This window comes from Trematomus bernacchii, unplaced genomic scaffold (assembly GCF_902827165.1).
Source record: "Trematomus bernacchii unplaced genomic scaffold, fTreBer1.1, whole genome shotgun sequence".
Taxonomy (NCBI): domain Eukaryota; kingdom Metazoa; phylum Chordata; class Actinopteri; order Perciformes; family Nototheniidae; genus Trematomus; species Trematomus bernacchii.
Window position 1 is genome coordinate 5,048,392 of NW_022987313.1, and position 25,035 is coordinate 5,073,426.

The window sequence follows — 25,035 nt, forward strand, 5'->3', positions numbered from 1 at the left end:
AGATTTCACTTACTGAAACTATCATGACAGGATATTTCAGACCTGAATCTGGTGTTTTATTGGTAAGAACTGAAATAACTGTGCTGTTCTTAACTATGCTGAGAGTACAGCGTACTCATTAACAGCATAGCTATAGTTAGTGTGTGAACATCAAAGGATTGTGCCGTGTAGGCCTACTGTTAAATCAAAGATTAGGAAGTAAAAATGAGACAGAAGCACGAGGAAACTTTTTCCCCCTCACAAAGCAGGAGGGGGAGAGCGGAGGCAGCTGGGAGTTGACGATAAGACCAAGAAATGCATACGTTTTCATGGCTCAGTCACCCCCACCAATGCGCACTATATTTCTGCTCCCTGCTTTAAAAGAAACCTGCGTCTTTCATATGCTTGGCCTGCCAAACCCTTAAACTGTTGAAGTGGAGTGTCGTCTTGGATAAAGTAGTCAGTGCCGTGAATAAAGGGCAGGAATGCATTAAACGCCCAAATCCTTTCGTTTGCAACGGGTACCCGGGCTTTGTGATTGCCAAAGTGCACAGCTTTAAAGTGAAAATGCTTGTTCCTCGCCTGAGTCTTGTTTCACTCGGGCACATTAAGGTGTATCTGTGATTACTGTTTTTTTTTTTCCTGACACAACCACAAGGTTTTTGTGTCTATATTTGCCTCAGCAGCGTAGCCTCTCTTCTTCCCCATGTGTTCAAATCATGAATTGAGAAAACAGGGAAAGATTTGAAAGATTGAATCCCTGTCATTCACAGAGGTAAACATTTGATCATTTTGGCTTTAAGATGAATTGGTGTTAAACTCGATCAGTTTCAGGTGCCAGATATTATCAGGCTAATACCAGGCAACACACGGCATGTAAAGCTGCTTTCCTATGGCGAAGCTGATCACACTGATTACTCACCGATTACATTTCTTATGATCTCTCTCTTCATGCATGCATGCACACACACAACGCTTAAGTGACAGATGTGCTCAGCATGGTCAGAGGACGTTTTGCTGTGAGCTACAGGGTGAGGACAAAGCAGTTCTATTTCTGGGCTCTTAATGGACATGTTCCCATTTTCCAGTGGAGCAGGTCTAGCTGAATTATCTCCCCCAGTCTTTAAAGTGATTACAGGATCTCCTTCTTGACTACTCCACTGTTGAATTCTACCCTGGGAGCTCGTTCTCTCTTTTTCTCCGTCTTTGATCTCCCCGCCTCTCCGCTCTGTTTCCCTAGTTTGTCCTCATGCTGCGTTTCCATTGATTAGATCACATAAGGACGGAGAAGCTGCAATATCAGAACATATTTTTACCTCATTTGGCTGTTCTTCGTATGCCTTTCCCCTCCCCCCTCTCAACCGCTTCTGAACTATTTCCTTGGTTCTGCCGGTGCCACTTCTGTGTGATCATGTTTTGAGCATGAGGCTGAGTAAATAAAGGAAAAGCCTCCATATCCCATGGTGCCGAGTTCACGGTGGCTGAGTCCGTCAAAATTCACTCAGATGTGCGGATTCACATAATGGATTTGTTTCTCTCCGTCCCTCCCTGGTGCACATGGCTCTCCAGTCTAGACCTAGTTCTTCTTTGCCCTATCAAGGCGTTATAGTCTCTTTGTGGTTAGAAATCAGCCTTTTGCACGTGTTGCGTTTTCACATGTAGTCTGCCCGGTGAAGAACCAATCGCGAATGTGGTGGGAGTTACGCAAAAGCACAAATTGTGCAGATGATTTGCTTGGCGTGCTGCTCTTAAGCATCATTACATGATGTCGACATACTCCATTTTGCTCATCAGTAAATTCATTTTTGCAATTCTAAGAATTTAGCCATGTTTACCTCATCAGTGTCTTGGTTAAATCGAGATTGTATTCTACAGACTATTAGCTGCTTAAAACCTAGAGTGTTTAATGATGGGCATATATTAAGGACTATCTAGTAGCCATAAAGTAATGGCTTGGTATTCATTAAACCATTATCATAGGACAAATATGCTTACTAAAAAAGATAATTTATGGTTACTTTACCTCCATTATTTTACAATCTTTCTTAGCAGATAAGATTTGTTGTTGGTGAAAATGGCTCAGCTGTCATCATGGAACCAAAGTATTAAACTTGTGTCACGTGGTAACAGGTGGCTGTTTATGTTAGCTCCAGGAAAGCTTTTTAGTACACCTTGAGTCAAGTTATTAAATATTATAGGTTTATCAAGGTCAATAATGAACTTTTAAATGTAACTTTTCAGACTACACTTGAATTCCTGTCTATCGACCTACTGCCATTGCCCTCTCCTATTAACTTCCTTTTGGGTATTCCCCTTCACTTTGATCACCAAAGAGATTAGGAGTTATCGTCTCCTTTCTTCAGCTTTCAGAGGGCATATAGATCTGCCGGTGACATTTCCTATTTCCACTGCAGGTTTTAAAAAAAGGGTAGACATTGAGCAAAAATAAAAAGATAAACTGAAATATGTTTCAACTTACATGGAGGCTCGGTGTCAGTCAAGTACAACTGTGCTCTGCTTGCTCAGCACTGTTATAATTCTCCCTTTCCCCCCGTCTCTGCCTCATCAAACCTTCCTCCACTCTGCCCTCCAACTTCTCTCAAGGTTGATTCTTGTTTCTCCCTGACAGATGTCTGGGTGAAACTCTAAACAGAGATATTCTAATCTCTTCCCGAGTGTGTATGTGTGTGTGTGTTCAGCCAGCCCCCATAGGTAAATAGACAGCTCTTACAGAGACAGCTCTTGTGTGTGTGGTCTGCTGAGTCAGGTTGAGGATGACACACTGCCACTGAGCCGAGAGACGGCTGAAGGGGAGTAAAGTGGTGGCGGGGGTCTGTTACCTCCCCTCATATAGCTGTTAAACCCGTACAATGCCAAAGTTCAAGAAAATATCTCACTTTTGATAGCCTACCCTTCTCTTACTCTCGGATTGTCTTCCTATTTTTGCCTTTTCTTTGCAAGATGGTGATCTGGTGTCTTTCTTACAAAGGCCTTTTCTGCCGGGGTGGACAGCTACACAAATGATTTTGTCGTCAATTCAAGGCAGGGGGTAATTTTTAGATGAGCACAGCGCTTCAGAATAGACTTGCCACGCTGAAATTAGAGGTTGTCAAATGCTGCACGTCTCCACCGATGGCCCAGCCCGGCCCCCCCCCCTTATGTTAATGTGGCATTTCAGCCAGAGGAAATAGAATTAGAGGGAGGAGGGGGCGGTGGTGCTGTTTTTTGTTGTGGAACAATGTCACATGTTCACACTTTTACTTTCTCTTGTTATCTGAAGGATGGCTGTTTTGAATTGCATTGGAGTTTGCAAATAGCACACATGTTTGCTTTCTGGTGAAAATAAGTGATTTTGTAACTCACAGAAAATAGTCTCCTCTTTACTTGTCATTGATGGCTCCTACACACATACTTAGCCCACCAGTGGTCTGTTAAATGGCTTCTCTGTGTTTATTAATTGCTACAGCAAGTAAGGTACTTCGATTTATTATAACGTCTTCATTTCATTTTGATAGAATGCCATTTAGTACTGATCATCTTTTCTAGAAATACTAACTATGAGTGATTAGGCTGTGGAACATTTGCATATCATCCATCACGGAGTAACAGAGATTACACTTCTGACCTTGTGGTTAACTGTCTCCTTTACCACTAGGCCATCATGTTTATGTTTTATGGACTTCTTTTGGTCTCACAATAATGTATAGTTTACCGTCCTGTTTTCCCTCTCCCATTACTGCCATGTTATGTCCTGATCTCCTCCCTGTATGATGTGTCACGGCCAAGCCCCTCTACTTGTACAAAAAGCCTTGAATGTGGCCTGAAACCGCTGGCATTGGTTAGGAGGACTGATGTAATCTGTCTTCTGGGCTAGATACCATGAGGGTGAATTCATCTTTAGGGACCACTGGGAGTATCTGTGAGGACCACAGAGTGCTGAGGTCATGTTATTTGGGAAGGAGTAACTCTGGGCCGAGTCTCCTGGCCTGTTTGAGCACTTTGGATGTGTCCCGCAGGTGTTTTCCACACAGCTGCAGACCAGATGTTTGTCTGTATGCTTGTCAGTGTCAATGAGCCCATCGATCACACATTATTAGTAAACACGTCTTCAGCTCAGTAAATCCCCAAAACCTGACTCCATGGATAAATCCACATTTATTTTCCAGTGTTTTATATTTAGCTCTTTTTTTGTTTGTAAAAGTGGACGTTTTTTAAACGACACAAAGACTAAACAAAAACCTAATTATAGAGCTTGGCCCCACCTTCCACTTTAGCTTCAAAGCTTAGAGGTCAGGCAGGCTTTACCGAGGGCATCTAAAGTCGAGTGTCAGGTAACCCAGCTGGAGTTTAATATAGAGTTCCTAACTGCTAGAAATCTCCTAACACCCGCCCTCACTCCACCTCACACTCATCAATCCTTGAGGCCTCACCAGCCGTGCCACTTTGTTTTAACTGTGGCAGCTGTTTCACAAAAAAGACTTCTCGGCAGATGACTGTTTTTTTTATCACATTTCTCTTTCACTTTACTGCTGTTTTATTTCTTGGGTTCAGCAATAGCATGACAGACATATAGTGATGACACCTATGGGAAGTTAGAAAGTGTGTCTGACCAGTGCGTGTCCTCTATTAACGAGTGTTACAACTAGGGATGTCCCGATCACCTTTTTTTGCTCCCGATCCGATTCCAATCATTTGATTTTGACAATCTGCCGATACCGATTTTTCCCGATCCGATCTTTATGCAATGCATTAAGAGGAAAAAAAAGGTAACAGATAACGGCTGGTCATCCAACGTGATGAATTCAGCTATCTTGGCTGTTATTTTTTTGGCCTTTTCACTGTTCTGGGGTAGTTTCTCTTTCCTTTTAAAAGTCTCTGAAAGTGTCGGTTGTTTCAGTGCCGTTACCTGAGTGGCCGCTGTGTACTCGTCGTGTTGTTGTTGGTGGTGTTTGTATTAGATTGGTCATGTTGAACGTAGCTCTGTTCTTTCCACCACGCGGAACCTCCGCCTTGCAAACATTGCATCTGGCTGTTACACTGCCTTCGCTTTCAATTTTATAATACTTCCAAACTCCTGACATTTTCTCTGTCCCGACTGCCGAGTCACCAGCTGAACGTAGCCTCTTGTTAGCTTACTGCTACTATTAGACACTGCGCCCACTCTGTTGCCAGATTTGAGAGAAATAAGCAACCAGGTCTATGAAAACAAGCCCAAAAGAAGCAACACATACATGATGTTGTGTAATTTTAACCCAAAACTAAGGCCTCAGGATGACTTTAAGACGTGAACATGGTCATTTTTGTTTTGTAACATTAAATAAAATGTATAAAAATATTTTATAAAAAAAAAAAAAAAAAAAAAATCCGATCCCCGATTTTTTTCTCCCGATCCCCGATCACGTGAAAATCACGTGATCGGCTCCGATCCCCGATCACGTGATCGGATCGGGACATCCCTAGTTACAACCACAAACGTCAATTCTGATCCAACACTGACACACTCACACACATGATGAGCAGGAAGAATAAATGCCTCTTCTCAACCTGCACTGCACAGCATTCCTCTGCAGTGTGAATTCATGTAAGCTACGGAGGCAGTCAAATTGGGATATGTGTGAATTGGTGGTGAGCGTGTGTGAGGGTTTGAGTCTCTGTTGGCAGTGTGTGAGAGAGTAAGAGAGAGGGCCATTAGTTTCATCTGACAGAGGGATCAGATCTGAAGGCATATACCTGAACGCTTCTCTGCGTCTCTTCTCCACACCGGCCCTGCCGCTCACACAGGCTGCTCTATTATAGAACAGCCACAGGGGAAAAGCAGGCAGAGAAAATAGACAATGGCCTCAACCTCCCATAATGCAGTGCTTAACTTTATCTCTGCCATATAGAAGAAGTTGTTCACAAACACAGATTCTCCGTTTTTAGTCGAACATTTGTTATATCCAGGTATAAAGCAGTCTTTCTTTTTTTACAGTTGCAGGCTAGGGTATTTATTTATGAAGTACTCTCCAAAATATCCTCACACAATTGTTCATCTATAAAAGACAAACAATACTCAAGGCACTTGACACATTTCTGCCGTTTCTCTTTCCTTTCTTACAACAGAGATTGATATGCTACATTAAGCCTTTGCCCAGAAGTCAAAATCAATTTGACAGTGATACATCAAAACCTCAAGAAAAAAGAAAATGTTTGATTGTGCTGTTTTTTCTTTTCTCTGTTGCTTACCACAGTGTACGTATGTTTTATGTGTTTCAGAGATCAACAGAGTGCGCAAAGACATGTACAGCGACACAGTGAATGGCCTTGTGGAAAGACATCCTATGGAGCTGCCCGAGCCCCTCGGACCCATCGTCCACCAGCAGGAAAAGCTGTTTGTGCCTGTCAAAGAGTACCCTGACGTAAGTCGCTGCTGTACACACATCACAATCTATTGCTGCTGTATGCAAGTCTCAGTTATAGCTCTGCATTTCTCTTGTTGTTTTAGAACTTATGAGGCAGATCAAATAGATCTAATACTATGTCTGTATTGAGTGTTCAAAGAAAACCAGATATTTGTTCTGTTTTTACCAACAGCTAAACCAGCAGCTGTAATTATTTAAAAATGTGTAATTTGTGAACACATGTAGTTATTCTTCTGGTCTTTGGCAATGCATCTTTGTGCGGTGTCATCACTGGAATAACAGCTGCCGATAGTTGAGCAATCTCAGCGCTGAGATTTTTTCTTCTTCTTTATATTTGACAATCTTGATCGATTCTCAGCGCAATCCACCCATATATATATATATATATATATAGTAGTTCGGACTTCTTTTTACTCTTTTTTTAAATTATGATGGGGGGGAAAACACCACTGTTTTTGTCAGTTTGTTAAACAACAGTCGCTGGACTAAAAAGCATGTATACTCAGTTGTTAATGGACTCCTGCTTAAGATATATCAGATGGCAGAAGCTCATTTGGTCCTTGTCTCAGGAAAACATGGACTGCTGGGGTGTTTATGGGCCCACTTGGCGGTAGATTAGTCCTGAGAGGGAGATAAGGAGAGGATGAGTGTCACGAAAAGTAAAGTGCAATTCCATAAATATTCAGTTGGAAAGAAATATAAATCTTTTGGATTCTCAGAATGCTGGAATACATTTATTTTCTGGGATTTAAAGAAACACATGTACACAATAAACTGGGAAACAACAGTACAGGATGGAGCGATCATGCTAGATGAGGAGGATGCTGGCCACTCTGAAGAAGCAAGTCAATAAAAGCTGAGGAATGACAGATGTGTGTGTCTATAAGAAGAGCCATGGAGTGTGTGTGCAAGGTTTTGACCACGGTCAGCCGGCCACCATCATGGTAATCTTTGGCACCCACATGAATGGTTGTTCCACGTGTTGAGGAGCAGCGTTTCTCGACGTAATCCCAGCCGCTTGCAGTGAGGAAATGAATGGAGGGAGGTGACGAAGGATAAGAGACACTGTGGAGCGGAGCAGGGCTCAGCCAGGCGTGGATTGCATTTTCCCCCTGACAGAATTGATAAAGGGCACCAGGGACTGACGTGGATCAGCTTAGCTCCAGCTCAGCCGAAGACCAGGCCCAGTCTCTGAACTCAAGCTAAATCAACCAACCACAACACAGTCCGCACCTTCCATCTCCGGTGCCACTACCTCAGGTCCTAGGGCTGTCCCTTAATCAGAATCGGTTTTATTACCCAGTAGGTTTATTCTCTTGAGAGCATCATATTTAAACACCTAAGGTAAAAACGTTACATGTTTTGCTATAGGATCCTGTGGGATGTGTGTGGGTTTTGTGCTAACCCTGTATATGGCCCGTTAAATGTTATAGGAGACGGAAGAAGGTCTGTGTGAATGTGTGGAGCAGAGTGTTCCACCTGATGCTGTGCAGACACTTCTGGAACGACTCTCACACACTGACACACACAAGCCTATTAAAAGTGCAGCGTCCTCGGGTGACCTCTGTGTTCCCTTTGCTCTACGGGCTATGTTGCTCTGTGCAGTGCAGGGCTGTAACTCAGGATTTTGTTTACGAGGTGTCGGGAATGCTACTTAATTAATTAGGCTTCCCCCTGGTGGCCGAGATGACTCACTGATGACCTTAACAGACACTAATATATACACACATTAGTATGTACACAAGGATGTGCGAGTAGAGGCAAAACGCATAGTGATGCAAAACGTGGACATTGTTCCACTCTGTTTTGGTATACACCTGCACACCCCTTTCACCATGTGTGCTCATTAAGTCTGCAGTAAAGAGGAGATCTTTGTTATCTATGAACGTGTTGATTTGAACCAGGGGAAAGCAGCCACAGGTCTGCTGTTTGGAACATGGTTTATGTGCAACAACTGTTATTCCACCTACAATTACATGCACATGTTACTTAGAATTATATTGACCCTTTTTCAAGTCAATATCATCTGAATTTTACCAATGTGACACTGCATAACGTATTATGTTATGCAGGGAATCCTTTCACTGCTGCTCCAACTGCCCTTTGCAGATGCATCATAGGCAGAAGGGAATAACATTTCGTGTTGCATCATTTTAACCGCAATTTCCGAATCGTGTGGTCGGCTGTGTAAGAAACAAACAGTCTGAGCTGCATTACTTTATACCCTGTTTTCAAGGAGGATAAAGACTAGCATCATTTAGTGGTGGGGTAAGAGCGGAGATGATGTAGGATCAGTTTGAAAAACAAGAGGGGAAATTACTGATATACGAAGGAAAGAGAAATGTCTCTTCCTATCCCCAGCTGCCCACCGCTTGAAGGGGAGGACACTGTAATGCTGATTATTAGACTGGGGAATATTTTCCCCCTCTCACATTTCCGTCTGATTTCCCAGATTCCCCCTATCAAAAAGGCAAATGCATGTGTGTGTGCGCCTGTGTGTTTGTGTGTCTCGTTGATGCAATTCTGGGTTCTTCCAAAAAAGCACGGACCAATGATGGTTGTCGCCTCTGTTTTGTGTTCTTGGCAACAACTCGCCTGCCATGAAAGATTTGTCATCATTCGTACTATTTCCCCCATCTTTTCCTTTTTCCACACTCCCCTTGTCATTTCAAGACACCCGCCATCCCCTTTCCTGCCTCTCAGTTTCCACTTTTATTTTAAAACATAACTCCCACTTACCTTTACCCGCCACATCCTCATGCTGAGGTCACGCTTGCTCGATGGGGCTTTCTCTGTTTCACCTACGTGTCCCCTGCTCTGGTTTCTACCGGTAGATAATTACACTTTCCTGGTGCCTGGATGCAGGGCAGCATGTCAATTCTACCAAAATAACTTGCCTTGCCAGCACGCCTCTGCTCTAATTCCCTTAAGTGTGTCCCTCTTCTAGCCTGTGTGTGCTTGCCTGTGTGCCCCACATGTGTCTGTTAGTGTGTCTCTATCATTCTGTCTGCCCGTGTGTCTGTCAACACACTCCCTCAACATTCTTCAGTCAGCCATTTCCTGATGTCGTCAGTGGTGCAGAGCACTGTGAAGCGTCACCATGGTGACTGAATCTTGACTGACAGCTGAGTCGCAGGCTATCTGATAACTTCAACCTTCAATTAAGCGCTATCTGTGGCGCCGCTTCTTCCCGAGCACACGCTCACACACATTGATAGGAAGCTGACTGACGGCTCAGCATGTCATTTCTGTTGACCTTCAGGCATCTGATAGGCTGTGGGACATGTCTTTCATGTGCGCCTCTGTCTCCTCTGCCTACTTTATTCCCTGTGTATGTGTTTAATGCCCAGGTGGGTTGTGGGTATGCCATTGGGTAGTACGAAATGCTTAACAGTGAAAATACACACCCGTGCACCCCACAGACGTCGCCATTGCTGTGCTGACTCTATGAAATGGGACCCCCACTCAGACGTAAGCGCTTGAGCAACTGCCAGACAGGAGTGTGTGAACTCCTCTCGCCAGCGTCAAGAGGCAGAGAGAACAACATGAACACTTCCATAGATCTGTAAAAAAAGATGTGTTATACCGGCATCTGTGGCATTGCCACAGCCTGGTGTTTGAGGGTTGTCATGGTATTTTATGTTGTCTGCGAAACTAACGGAATCCTTTTTAACCCCCCTCCTCACCATCACAATTTACTTTTATAAACTACACATCCTCAGCAGAACATACGTTTGATCCCCCTGGCAGGTTAACATTTGCTTGATTATTGGTCTGTGTTTTGAAGTTAAACGAATCCAATCGAACATCTTAGTGACTTGTTGGTAAAAATAAAACCGGGAGTTTTTGATCAATAATGGCTCTCTGCACTCAGCTGTCTGAGACAGGAGATTGGTTTCTTTCTTCTATTGTTGTTTATCAGAGTATTAAGGTAGAAGAAAGGCTTTCATTAAGTCTACTTTGTCTCATACATTTAGAACTTTAAAAAGAAAAGTAATAAATGAAATGATGTAAAAATATCTCCTTTGTGTGTTTAGCTATGACAAACCGCTCTAAGTCTGTGAGTGTGTCAGCCTTTAGAGGGAGGGGAACATTTTGCTTCATTGCTCGATGATGCTTCACTTGGATTGCAATGCACAGAGATTTTAAAGTACCAAAAAAGACTCTCTGGTGATTTGAGCAGTCAGGCTGTTCTGGACCTTTCTGTTTCACTGCAGTAAAATTGCCCAGACCAAACCAGCCAGATCCCTTCACAGAGAAAGTCATTAAGCTTGTTCCCATGTGGGTGTCATCACTTATCATGCCAGCTCCTGATATCCTTCTGACCCCCTTAAGTCATTACCAGTCCTGAAAATGTACCGCCCCACACCTCGCCTCACCTCGCTGATAGAGCTGCAGAGTGGAGGATTTTGATATCTGTAGCTGGCCAGCCATGCATGATGATAATTTGATGAACGGATGGTCTTCTAGTTAGCTATTTGATGGTGAGGGTAATTACAATGATGATTTAAACAGAGAACTCTATTTGTTGTAGTCAGTTAACATGATGAAGGGCAACAGTGTAAGCTGTTAAATGTGTATTTATAATTGTGCTAATTCAAGTGATTGCTTGCATATTACCAACTAGTGCTTGTATCCTGTAAGTGGACGCTGTTTAGTGCTTCCTGGGCCTGTTTGTCTCTGCAGACGTTAAACTGAGAGACGGAGGGAGGTGGAAAGAGACGGACAAAGGGAGCAGGTTTACCCCACAGGATTTAAAGGCTGCACCAGGAATGTAGTGTCTGAAGAAAAAGAAGACTTAAAACTTTGCAAAACAAATATAGATATCATTTAGTTGAAAAATAATATCATAGGGAGTTGGTCTATGCTAATATTTAATTTTAAATAAAAAAACATATTTTCTTCTGACAAATAGCTGACCCTTGTTTACCATGAATTAACCCTAATTAAGCTTAGTCTCTTGAAATCAGTGGTGCTGTCACTGAGGTGCATAAGAATCCACCTGCTACATCCATATCTGAGGCACCAACAGGTCAAATCCATAATTGATCACCAGCTGCATTATATGATCAAAACAGGCACCGAGTTCCACACTCCCCCGAGTAAGAAGGCGAGTACACTGTCGTGGTCATATGCAGCCTCTTTCCCTGCAAGACTCTTATCACATCAATTAGTTAAGCTGCGAGGTTGTCAGCTGGGTGTGTGTGTGTGCCCGGCTGGGTTTCCATCAGTGTATTGCAAACCCGGCAGCCGTCCTGTGTGTGACTGAGGAACCATTAGCAGTAACTTTATAGCTGTGAACATTGCAGCGCAGTATGAGGTGAGTCGCTATTTTTGTGGTGAATAAATGATTCACAAGACACAAACCAAACTTCTGTGACTTGCTTGCCACCTGCTGAATATAGTGAAGACAGTTAGACCTGAAGTAAGCATCAACTCAGGCTAAGGCTTACTAAAGGTAGGCAGACCTTTTAGGTGCAGCAGAAATTCCTTTTTAGGTGACAAGCGTTAGAGTTTCTCCAAGCTATTTATGTTATTTAAAAAATATATATATATTTTACTATAAATCTGATAGCTTTAATTGGTCGTTTTCTGATCAAATAATAACAAATATCCATAATAGGAATGATTCTCAGTATACCTGTATGAATGTTTTTATCCGTTTGTGTTACTAGTCAGCTGGTTGTCAGTCAGCCAAAGTTGAGGAAGCTGTGAGGGAGAAGCTCATGACTGATCAGCTGATGCAAGTGTGACTTCAGTGCTTTGCCTGAACTAATGCAGTTCAGGACCAATCCTAAATGGATACCGTTTCCATCCCTCCTCGTGATGACAGATAAGCTAGCATTTGTTCTAAGCTTTCCCAGCTCTGTCAAAGTACAGTCTCCTACTGACTTGTGATTAACTAACAGGCAAACAAACACTGACGTACAGGCTAAATCCATATTACTCTTTCTGCAAATATCTTATCTTAGAGTTCATAAACTTTGCTCTGTGCTTCTTTCACTCGTGTCTTCCAAAACCAGTCTTCCCTCTGTATTTCCACCCTGCCTGCAACCCCAAAATAAACCCAAACAGAATTATCAAAGGTGCTAAATGCTGGATGTGCTGAATAGAGCGCTTTGAAGTCTTAATAGGGCATTAAGGCAAAAATGTCACCATTGGAATCTAATTCTAACTTTGACTCCTTCATCGCCCCAGCTTCATTCCACAGCTTTATCTCCACTGTCCCTCCTGTGGACAAAGTGTGCAAACTGCTGTATGAGTGTGGGTTCTGGGGATCAGGCCACAAGGCAAACTAAATAATATGGATTCATCGAAGGATGGAACATTTTCCACCCATAGATGAACGAGGGATGAGGCAGGCAGCCGGCTGGCGGCTAAGGAGGTTGTGTGTAGCCAGAGAGACATTGATTTTTGCTATGAGAGACCGAGGCAAATGAGAGGGTGACACGCAGAAGAGGAAAGGCCAGATCCTGTGTACTAAGACAAAGAGGAAGCCTGCTCTGTTTCCACAAGTCATAAATGGATACAGAATAAAGGAAGAGGGGAAGGAGACGCAGTGTTCAACTCGGCGTTCTCTGTAAAGCCTAAAAAATCTGTAACTTAAAGTGTAATGAGATAAAGGAATTTTAGGTATGATGAAAAGCGGAGTTTTGCAGTGATAAATGTTTAGCCATTGCTTTGGTATCATCTCTTTCAAAATGTTACTTATGACTTTATGGGAGGGTTGGAATCAAGTGAGTGAGAGGAAGAGGAGGGTTGGCAGTGTCTAGTCTAACCACAGATTCCACCTTGCTTTGATACATTGCACTGAATGAACTTTTCCTCATTTCCATAAGCTTTGTGAGGCCGGCTAATAAGTGATTGGTATTCTCTCCGTGGCCTGGCCCCGCTCTTCGATAAGCTGTGTACGCACACAGCCGGAGCCCTCAGCATGATCTCATTTCCTGTCTCCCAAACACCACAAACAAACGCCGTCAAAGGCACAATTGTTCTGCTTCCCTGAGTATTGTTGGTGAAACTGTTGTTGTTTCTCAGTTCTGCACACAAAACAAACCACAATGCACACACACAAACCAATGCAACATTAGCTCTGGGTACCGAGGGTGTCTGCAAGAGTTCACTCCATACATTGTGGTTTCACAAACACTGTGGCGTAGACGTAGATATGCTCACAACATAACCCGCCTGTGGAGTAGCGATAGCTGGGGCTAAACAAAGGCCCTTTAATGTCAGTGTAAGCCCTTGTCCTGAAGGGGGCTTTGTGTGCATGTGTAAGTGTGTGTAAGTGTGTGTATGTGTATGCATCTGTCTTTCTGTTTGCACACAAACTGTTTGTTTATACTGTATGCTATTCTCTGTATTAGGGTGTCTGTTTGAAAAACTGAGATAAAATGGGGCCGTAATAGAGAAGTGAGAAAAAGAGTTGGTCAACCAAAGGTCCCATTGTGTCTAATCTTCGAATTCAGTAAATGAGCAGAGGAAATAAGAGCGCAGCAAAGATATAAAGAGAAAAAGAGACTGCTGGAAGTTTCTTAGTCAGCGAAATGCGTAGTTTATGCAACTGTTCTCATCACCTGATGGGTGCTGACAGGAGGGCCTGATTAAACAGAGCTGCAATTGTTTAGTTGAACACCAGAATGGCCTTTTGCTCTCTATTTCTAGTCATTGTGGGATCAGGCAACAGTGGTTGGAAATAATCTGTTTATTTAAATCATGACTGTTAGTATTTTTATTTATTATCTATTGTTAAAATACAAATTTCCCTGCCACTAGCTTCAAGGTTCCCAGAGGCTGTAAGCTTTTGAAATCCAGCCAAAAAGTCATGGTGGTTTCTAGACATTACTTTAAAAAGCGGCCTGGAAGCCAGTGGAAGTGCTGTAACAGCAGAAATATTGAAGATGAAAACTAGCTTTTTTTAGTAGGTGCGGAGGAGGCTAGATAGTTTAGCGAGGGGGGGTGAAGAGCGGATAGTGTATTTGGCAAGGAGGGCACTGTATCCATCCTACTCCTCTGGCAGTACTGAGTGCAGTTCCTGGCAGGCTCAACGGCTCTGCACCCTTCTGATAACTTACCCGCTTGGCTTTCCATTGTCTCTGCATTCCAGTGGCTTAAAATGGAGGTCACCTTTTCTAACAGCATATCAACATCCTCGAGAATAATGTCAAACCCTCAGTGCACAGCGGGGGAGGGGGAGACAGACAGACAGACAGACAGACAGACAGACATTGAGCTTTATTTCATCAATAATTATTTACAGAGTTACACTTCCAATTGCGAGGTTTTAATCAAATGAGATTATTTCTTACTCCAAAGCCAGATTGTGCTGGGATGCTGGAAGCACAAACATAATTGTAAATGTATGATGTGTGTTTGCATTTGAAAAAATATTCTTGAGTGAAACTTGTGGTAAGTGCATGGCCAGACATGCCGTTCCTCACCCCACATGCTTGTTTGTGCACATGCCTGTTTGTGCACATGCTTCAGTCACCATTAAAACACATCTGACACTGTAACGCCAGCCGTCCCCAACATGCGCTTACTCCACGGGGTGTGGGGGGGCTAGCAATAAAACCTGAGCACCACGCATGCACCGCCTGCCCTAACCCTCTATCCTTGAGCGACCTCTCAGATCAAGTTGAGTTCCACATTTAGAGTGGGAAAGCTATGAGAATGTGTCGGCCTTGCTTATAATAGCTCCCCTAGTACTGGAAAAACAAGACGTGCGTTTATTTTCCACCCTCTGCTCTTATGCCTTCATCTCGCTAACCCTTTTCTCGCCATCAGGTCCCTTATTTCTGTCAGGCGCAATTTTCCTCAACATGTTCATCTCCACAGAGAAACACGTTTCACTGCGAAAGGGACGATGGTATTGTCTACAAAGTGAAAAGGGGCAGATGATAAAATGTTTAATGCTCCTGTTGAGTCACTTTGGGATTTCCCTCCTGATATTTTTAATCATTTATGCTTACTGTCCAACTCTTGTCTATTTGACTCATTCTTTAATTTAGCTGCAAATATATTCAATATTCTTATAGTGGGCTAATCTGATGGAATTTGGTCTGATTTATTTTATTATTATTTATTCCATGAGGCTTGCGGGAACTGTCAAATACGGCGTATACGGAGACCCACATATAAATATGGAAAATGTAGGTGTTCATTTTGTGTGTACCAAATGACAGATAGCCTTTTTCAAATATGGCACTGCAGTTGCTGGCGGGGCAGGCTGTATAACAACACTGTAGCTTTTGTGTGATAGGTTAGAAGCCATGTGTGTGTTTCTGTGTGTTGTTGAGAAGAACCACAGCACCACCATAATGCCCACAGCTTGGGGTTCACCCTTGTCTGCGACGGGTGCTTTGATGTAGCCCGACAGCTCGCGCCTGTGCTCCTTGAGGCTGTGTGTTTGTGTGTGCGTGCATGCGAGTCAGAAGCAGGCCACCGCGCGGCGTTGGTGGCTGACCTCCGAGGACAGGTGGCCCTACATCCTGCCTACATCGTCTCAGTAGGCGCACACACTTTCACCAATAGCCCCTGCACCGGTTTCCTTGATTTGAGTTAACCAAACAGACAGTTGCCTTGTGACAGAGACACGCACTGAATAAATCCTGCGTAGCTGCGTGCTAGGATCATCCGCAGGGACACCAGCGTCTCTCCAGCCACAGGGAGTGTCTTTCCTGCCGGAGACGGGCTGCGATCGCAGGCAAGCCCAGAGGCAGGGACAAAGGAAACGACAGCCTGGAGTTTTTAACGGTTTTAACACAATCATTTCCTTCGTTTATGGAAAAATACACCAACATCGCATTCAATTTGTTATCCCTCGGTAATTAAACGTGACTTCTCTGACGGCCTTTTGGATTTTGTCGAGGCATTGATTCAGTGCGAACGCAGATGTGACTGCGTTTAAGAATTTCAAGCGGCGGTGTCACGGCTCATAGTTACACTTCCAGAGACAACCAGTTGTGCTTTTCTGCGTCAAAGAAAGCTTTCCACTATGCCAGTTAGCATTTGGGTATTTTCAGGTTTAGAGATTTTGCTTGAGTAAAAATACCCCATTATAATAGTGTCAGAGATTTCTACCCATCATGCTCTCCACCAGTCGCTGTGCTCACTTTTTAGACGGGGGGGGGGGGGGGGTTGTTTACCTCTTTATGCATCACTTTGCTGCTCTTCTCCCCAGCTTTTCTTCTGTTTTTATTTTGGCTGAAAATTGTGTTGGATTATTTCAACACATTTTCCGTTTATCCCGTTGGAAGCCAGTTTGAAGTGGAGAGGATTACGTCGGTAAATACGTTTCCCTTTGGAACAAAGCTCCAAAGCCACTCACCAGTGAAAGAGGGCCTTGATAAGAAAATTGTGTCAAGCACACCATCTCACCTGAGAACTCGCACCCCCCCCCCCCATCACCCTTCCTTCTCCATTTCCTCTTGTTTTCTCCCAACCATTCCTTCCTAGATTAATTCCCTGTAGTTCATTTTCCATTTTCTGTTTGGAACTATTTTGTGTGGATGGTAAAGTCAGAGCAAGAAAACCCAAATGTCTGGCAGGAAAAGGAAAATCTTATAATTAATCTGTTAAAAGGCCCATACCAGAATTGGACACTATTCTTCCTAGGAGATACTTAATGCACTTCTCCTCTCTTGTAGTGCTGTTAGGAGAAAAACAACCAATGTATCTAATTGAACAGTGTTGCAGGAGAAACCAAGGCTGACGGGGAAAGACAGAATGTGTGGTTGATTTTGTGTGGTGTGTGTAGTTGTGGCAGCAGTGGCTCGGTATCCAGTAAAGCTGAAGTCATGCTAACTTAGAAGCTCAATAAAAGTGGAATCTTTTTCCATCTGTATGTTTGTTTTTGCATACACCATACGAAGCAATGTCGAGATGAATTTGACCTTTTTCTATTCAGCCCTTGTTACTGAAATAATTTAATTGCCTATTAACTCTTTCTCCCTTGTGCTCTGCTTTTATATGCAATTCCACATGTGATGTAAAGTAATATCTCACTGTATATTCACCCATAGACTAACTGGTTTCCTTTTGTATTTGCAGTATAACTTTGTGGGGAGAATCCTTGGCCCTCGTGGACTCACAGCCAAACAGTTGGAAGCAGAGACGGGATGCAAAATCATGGTGCGAGGCAAAAGCTCCATGAGAGACAAGAAGAAGGTAAGCTCATTTGCAAGTGTCTTAATAACAATGTTACTTTGTATATTATTATATTAAGTCCCAAGTGTTACCAAAGCGTTTCACATATACACTCGCGTATTTATTTCTCCACAAGGATTCATCATATGTCTTGGGATATGACACAATAATGTGAAACTCGCTGCGACTGCTGTCCACAAGCACGTCTCACTAGCCCAGTAGAGACACAAACACACGCTCGGTTCATGCTCTTGGCTGCATTCTGACATCTGATAGGGCTGTTTGCTAAACGCTGCGCTGTGGAAAGGCAGACGGCGAATGCCAGGGGCCGCCTCTATTTCTGGAGCTACTGAGCTGAGGTTGGAGACTTAAAAGGTTAATGTTGTGTGTGTGTGTACACATCCTGAGACCCAAGGGGTGAACTTAGGCAAAACAAAATGGTAGCTTACTTTAAAGGACAAAACATATTTTCCATTAAATTATGCAAATGCATGTAAACAGCCACGTGACAGAATGAAAAGGCTGACTATGTTGCAAAGGTGATGAAAGCTTCTCAGACTATGGCTTTATTGCCCTACTATCAGGTCAACCTGCAGTAGTGTCTTTTCACGCCTACAATGTTGACTCGGTGCATAATTTGGCAGAGTATATATATTGAATATTAATGCACCATACCATAAATGCTACAGTAACTGCAGTGTATTGAAAATAGTTTCCAAAGTGTGTCGGATCAGATTCCTTGATGTACTATGACGACAAACAGTTTTGAACATTGTGGTTTAACAAGCATCCGTGCATGTTATAGCTTTTTTGGGCTTTTTTTTCTTTTGACTTTCTTCTTCATTGAGTGATACCTCTTTGGAGTCGCTTCCTTATTTTTAATTCTCTTCCTTTTCTTTTTTTTCTGTACCTCCCACTTGCTCTGATGTGCCAGGCGGCGGTGCTATAAAACAATGCATTTACACAAGTGTGTTTCATCCCTCTTGGTATGGGAATCACCTTCTCTACACACACACACACACACACACACACACACACACACACACACACACACACACACACACACACACACACACACACACACACACACACACACACACATACACATACACATACACATACACACATACACACATACACACACACACACCCCACAGTGCATAGTAACAGAAAAAAAATTCAAACACACGAACGTACACAGATTTTCAGCTGAGTCATAATCTTCGAAGCCTCAGTTTGCTGCAGGGCCAACGCTTTCTTCGCTCTTTTTTTTTTAATGGCTCCTCAATTCATATTTTAATTTCTGTCTCTTCGTCTCCTTATTTCCCTCGGAGTGTGTTCATTATAACAGAACAAGATGAAGATCTCTGCTTATGGTTTTTACTTTGGAATTAGATCCTGAAGTAGTTCAATGGGAGAAAATGTGCTCAAACACACATCTTAAAAGCTAGTCTTAGCTCATTACATGAATATTATGATCCTAATAATCTCTTACCATTTTAAAATGTAATGGCTCAGGCTAGTTTGTTTTAGTCTGGATATGTCTAAAGCCAAATTACTATGCTAACAAAATCCAGTTTTAAATTTATACTGGAAAACAGCAGAGCAGGATATTGTCTTTACTCAGTATGTTGATATGAGATGAAGTCAGGAAATTTGCCAATATTAAATTGTTTTATAAATAATCCTGGCTGGTTTTTATAGAAGTTAGGAAGAAAATCAGTTTTATTATTAGATGGGTCTAATAATCTAAATAAAATATCATCTAAAATAAAAATCATTGCATACATTTTTTTAACAAAAGCTTTATATCTTAAAGGACATTCTCATTCCTCTCTACTTTTCTGTCCCTTACCTTAGACTACTAAGGTATTTTCAGTAACATTGGGTTAAGCTGTGGGAAAATACAATGTAACAAAAACACCCTGCCAGTTTTATATCCTCTGCTGTCTCCCATGGCAATAAATCACAAAAAGCTTTTGGACGGCCAGAGTGTCATAACGGAGGCTCGGGCCGAGACAAAGGCTCCGCCGCAGCCTCCCGCCGCTGCATCCTCACCCTCAGTATCTCCTGCTTGATGCCCTGTGGCAGCAGAGGAAGCCGCGGGAGCAGCTTAGCCAGTGTGTTTATTCAGGATCCATTAGCGGCAGCGTTTTTATGCTCTCAATAATTCAGCTGGTTGCTCCCTCCTGGGCCGCACTGCCTGGCGGGGAATCGGCTCACTGGAGCTATGCAGTGGGAGAGAGTCGAGCAGACACTCATCAGGGGAAGGGAGGGAGGGAGGGAGGGAGGGAAGAGGAGTAAAACAAAAGAAAGAACAATGGCGAGAGAAGAAAAGCAGAGGTAGACGATGAGGAGGAAACTAAGCAGGTGAAGAGAAAAATGTGGTAATTCACAAACATAATGCTTATAATAAGGGATGTCATGATCAATTTATTTTCCACTTCAATTTTTGTTATATTACATTTGTGGATTTTCATTTATTGTTTCCCTAAAATAATGATTTTGATTGCTGTTATTGAACATCCCCCACAAATACTGTTAAGCCTACTGTCACTCATTACCGTTCCCATCCTTTTAAAGCTAGCCTTTTGATTTGTTAGATGTGACAGAAGATTTATTTTATATTTTACCACTGCTGTCGCTTTTAGGATTTTACCATTTTATGATTGACAATTGTTATTATTTGACTATTAGCTTATTCACTTGTATAATTTCATAGCTAATGTGTATGTTTGTTTGTTTGACTATATACAAACATATTCAATGTTGCTTTTTAAAATTGCAAATATCACATATATATATATTTACCAAACTCAAATATATACTTATATTATATGTCATTCATGATCACAGTATAATACAATTGTGAAATCACTAAACCCACCTGTGTATCAGGGTTTCCGCTAGGATTTTTTCTTGCCGGTCAAATGTCCGGACAGAATTTATTTTTACCGGACAAATTTGAAACTTACCGGTCATGTTTCAATCATAATAATAAGAATTGTGTAGCAGAGTTTCCGTTAGCAGGTAATTACCGGACTATGACCGGATATGCTGATGTTTAAAACTCAGTTAATGGGGCTCGTTTTTATATTGCTACAGTTTATAATCGTAACAGATCGAAAAAATTATTCCACAAACAACATAATTATTACATTCAAACAAACTACTTGTTGTAGATGAAGTACATTATTCAAAAGTTTACATTAACTTTGGATAATAATACGGGAGAAACGGATCCTCTCTCTCTCTCTCTCTCTCTCTCTCTCTCTCTCTCTCGCTCTCTCTCTCTCTTCTCTAGCTCTCTCTCTCGCTCTCTCTCTCTCTCTCTCTCTCTCTCTCTCTCTCTCTCTCTCTCTCTCTCTCTCTCTCTCTCTCTCTCTCTCCTGACAGCCGTCAGTTTCTCATGCAGCTCGCTAAACAGTAGGGGGGGGCTTCAGGTGATTATGCAGAGCTGCGTGCCTCCGTCAGACTCGGCAGCAGCTGATCTGATCTCTCTCTCGCGTCCCGTTATACTTCACTCGCGTTTATGTCCATATCGATCAGATCCAGCTCTCCTGGTCGGCCTTTATAGAGAGCACCGATCAAACTATTAAGAGTGAATATCGGCCGATAATGACCGGCGGCCGATCGATCGGAACATCCCTAATTATTACCGGACATTTTGACCGGCGGTTTTTTAATTTACCGGTTTTTAATACATTTGACCAGCTAAAAACCAGTAATTACCGGCTAACGGAAACCCTGCTGTGTATGTGTGTAGATGACAGGAGTGACAAACGCAGGATAATGATCTGTCCCAAGACTGCCCTTCACACTCTGATCAAACTAAACAAATATAAAGTGTCTATGTTAATCGGTTAATGCAGCTTTCCTGTCAATTGTCTGCATTGAGGCTTCTGGACTTCCTTCTTTTGACACATTGGTTGAGAGAGGAGGGATCATACACTAATCCTGTACAGAGCACTTCTTTGAAGGTGTATATATGATACGTCTAACAGTCCCTTTATTTATTCTGCATCATTTTCTTAGTTGGAAGGCTTGAGTTACCGTCCAAAGGAAGACGCTTTCTCCTTCTCCATTATTATTGTCTAAACAGTTAAAAGGATAAAGGACTCCTTGTGGAGCTTTATTCCAATCAAACTTTGATCTAATGTGGCAGCTTGAGTCCCGCTGGTTTTCACTCTTACAGTAATGTCTAATGCAAAACAACAGGAACAGCAATTCAATTACATGTACGTTATATCGACCGTAGCACAAATAGGATAGGGATTTCCCTCCTTTTGCTGAGACACTTTATCTAATTCTATTTTGGCTCCAACACAGTGAGATCACACTTGGCACAAAGATAGCTGTAATACTTTGAGACAAACTAAAGTGTTCTTTCAGACTTGCATTTTAAGATGTGCTTTATATTAAATTAATTTCATTTGATTTAGTTTTTTGCTGATTTTCCTGGCACATAATGGCTAAAAAGCTAGTCTCAGCACTGGCAGAACAGAATAGACCTTCAACCCCTGCCAGAAAATAGACAGTGCCACACCCCAGCATCTACATTTTATTGCTTTTATTTATGAAACTAGTGTGACATTCCCAATCAATATATTGGACTTGACTGGCCCGTTGGCACTGCAGCATGCCCACTTTTTGTTTAGAGTTTAAGCTGACTTGCTTTTCCTTTCTCATCTCATTGGTCTTGAATACTTGTCCCAGTGCAGCTGAAAGCTAGTTTCTTAGGAGTAAATGGGGAGCTATTGTGTTGATGAATAAAGGGAAGCAATGTTTAGGTGTTTCTTTTAATACACTGGATATGCACGTGGCTGGAAATGTTTTTTAAAGAAGGAAATTTAGTCTTTTAAGAGTGCTAAAGTATGCATCATTTTTCACAAAGAGCCAGGAATCCTGACATTTAGGAGACCTGTTTGGGATTTCCTTCTGAGTTCTGAACTATTCCTCTTTGTCCTTTTAGATTTAGATATTACATATAATGTTGTATTTTATAAAAAGAGATCCAACCCAAAGCAATCATTGGGTAGACCAAAATCACTAAGCTTTCAAAAGGCCTCCATTCTTGATTTTTGATTAACGTTTTAATATTAAAAGGTCATCTGTCTTACTTGGATATTCAAGTAGAAAGAATTTGAACAAGTGTATATTGAGTTTTATCCTTCCTCTACAGCCCCGCCTGCTCTCTTGTCCTTCCTTGCCCCCGCTGCACCTGTTTGGTGTGCTGGCATTTAGCCTCAGTTGCACGACCCCAGTTGGGAATGTCCTTTAGCATCAAAGGAGAAGTCACTGTTCAGAGCAAGAGAGTTGAAACAGTGCAAACAATTCATTTATGAATGTTAAAGTGCAACATCGCTGGAACAAAATTGTAGCGCCGCGTAGTCAATAATCCTATTGAGGCAGCAGGGTGTTATATTAAGTAGGCCCGACCTTCACACACAACACCAGAGATTGAAAGCTTTGTCTCTGATAGTGTGCACCCTGTTATGTGTCCTTGAGCCATGCAATGAATCTCTTCCAGCTTACATGACCGTGTAGTGTAACTACCCCCTGGGTGGGGGCTGGTGTAATGATAGTACCTACAGGATCAATAGAGTAACATGCAAACTAGGGATGGGAATTTGAAAGCAAATGTATATTCGAATATTCGACCCCCAAAAAAACGGTGAACCGAAACGTACATATCCTATATAAAAAAAATAAAAAATAATCTGGGAAAAATGTTTTTTTTTTTTATATAAAATAAATAAATACATGTTCAAATAAGTATAGAAACCAAGTCGAATTTGTCAAATGTATTGAACTGGTGATCACAGTTTGAACAGTTGACAGCTATAGGCCTACAGCTTTCCTGCTTAAAACATAACTTGGTTTTCTGATGGATTTGGACATAAACGCGAGTGAAGTATAACCGGACGCGAGAGAGAGATCAGCACCTGCAGCTCTGCCCGCTGTGAGGGACCGGTGAGCGGAGCAAAACACATCTTTAGACCTAACACATTTAGCTATGGCACTGTCGTATACATTGAGAAATTAAAAAAAATTAAATTACAATAAAAATATTCATAACTCGTATTCGAATACCTGAATATTCGATTAATCGTCCCCATCCCTAATGCAAACAGCTAGTTTAAAGGGCCTCTTCTTTTTAGTGCTGCCGAAAACAGACTGGAAAGAGTCAGAAGAAAAATAGTTTTCTATTTGTGGCACCTGTTTGTATGTGCTGTCATCCATGTTGAGAATTGAGGTTAAAGTTTGTTGGGGTCCAAATGAAGGGTGTGAAAGCCAGAAGGCTAACAGGTGCTGTACCGGCGATGGAAGTCAGACGACATTACTGGCTGGCAACCTTTCCCACTGATCCTATTCTTAGATGTTGCTCCTAGATTCAGTGTCCGAGCTATTAATTCTTGCTACATATTTTGCCAACCGATAACCCTCTAGTATGTGGTTGCTTATTGCCGTGGCATTTGATGTGGGCCAACATGCACATACTCTTCAAAGGCCTTCCCAGTATTCCCATTAGCTCTCGCCCCACCGCCCCTCTCTTTTCTCACTCCCCCACAGCTCCACCCTTCCTCCTGTTTGTCATGCTGTCACTTTCTCTCAGAGGACACACAGTGACCTTGTTCACAGGCAGTCATGCTGGTGTGAGGTGTGTGTGTGTGTGTGTGTGTGTGTTTGTTTGTCTTTTCCCAGATCTCTTTGCCCACAATGCTACATCAGAATCCTTTGGCATGGACACACTGTGCAGGCACACACATACCCTCATAAACACACACACACTGATATGTGATTGAGTTGAGTAATCTTGTTGGGTCCAACTTGGGCAACAATATGTTGATATAGTGCATTTATCCGCTATGCGCTTTCATGCAGTGCCCTGCATTCAGAGACAACCTTTGTGGCCTGTCTGTCTGTGTCTCCTCTAGAAAGTGCTGAGTCACCTTCTACTCCCCCTGTCCCCTAATAGGCCATAAGCAAACAGCCATGGTGAAATAATGGCCTGACTGCTGCAACTAGGCCTTCCCCCCCTATGTGGAAAAGAGGAAAACGAGAGTGGAATATTGAACTTTCTTCGGTGTGTTTTTGTGTGTGTGTTGTAAAGAGCAGTGCCATGGCAACAGGTCTCTGTGGAGTAGAAAGCAGGTGGGTGGCACTCAGCTCAAGCTCTAAGCCTTATGTGTGTCTTTTTGTGCGTGTGCGTGCTCCCTCTGAGTCTGCGGTGCTCGTTTAGTGTATTGAAATCATGTCGGGTGGACCCCCTGTAGAGCACTTCAATGCATAGTTTGTAGTTAGACACCCTTGCAGTAGCTCACTACTCATTAATGAACAGTGATCTGAAATTGGGGTGTTTTGTATGGGCGGCAGTAAATGACACAGTGTTCATCAACAGTCTGTACAAAACCTGTAGCAGCAGGAGAGGAGAGGGCTGGGATGAGGTTGACTGCTTGAGACTCTGATCTCCTTTCGGAAAAAAATCTAAATTCAGATTTTGAAA

The 25,035-nt window shown here is 42.5% G+C and overlaps 1 protein-coding gene across 3 annotated transcripts in view; it reads left to right on the plus strand.

Moving 5' to 3' along the window:
- Nucleotides 1–25,035, plus strand: part of qkia (QKI, KH domain containing, RNA binding a) — a 73,061-nt gene that overhangs the window by 18,247 nt on the left and 29,779 nt on the right. For all 3 annotated transcript variants that reach the window (XM_034123534.1, XM_034123528.1, XM_034123543.1), the window contains exons 2-3: nucleotides 6,235–6,377; nucleotides 17,433–17,549. In XM_034123534.1, the coding sequence (XP_033979425.1) occupies nucleotides 6,235–6,377; nucleotides 17,433–17,549 (260 nt within the window). The remainder of the gene's footprint in view (nucleotides 1–6,234; nucleotides 6,378–17,432; nucleotides 17,550–25,035) is intronic.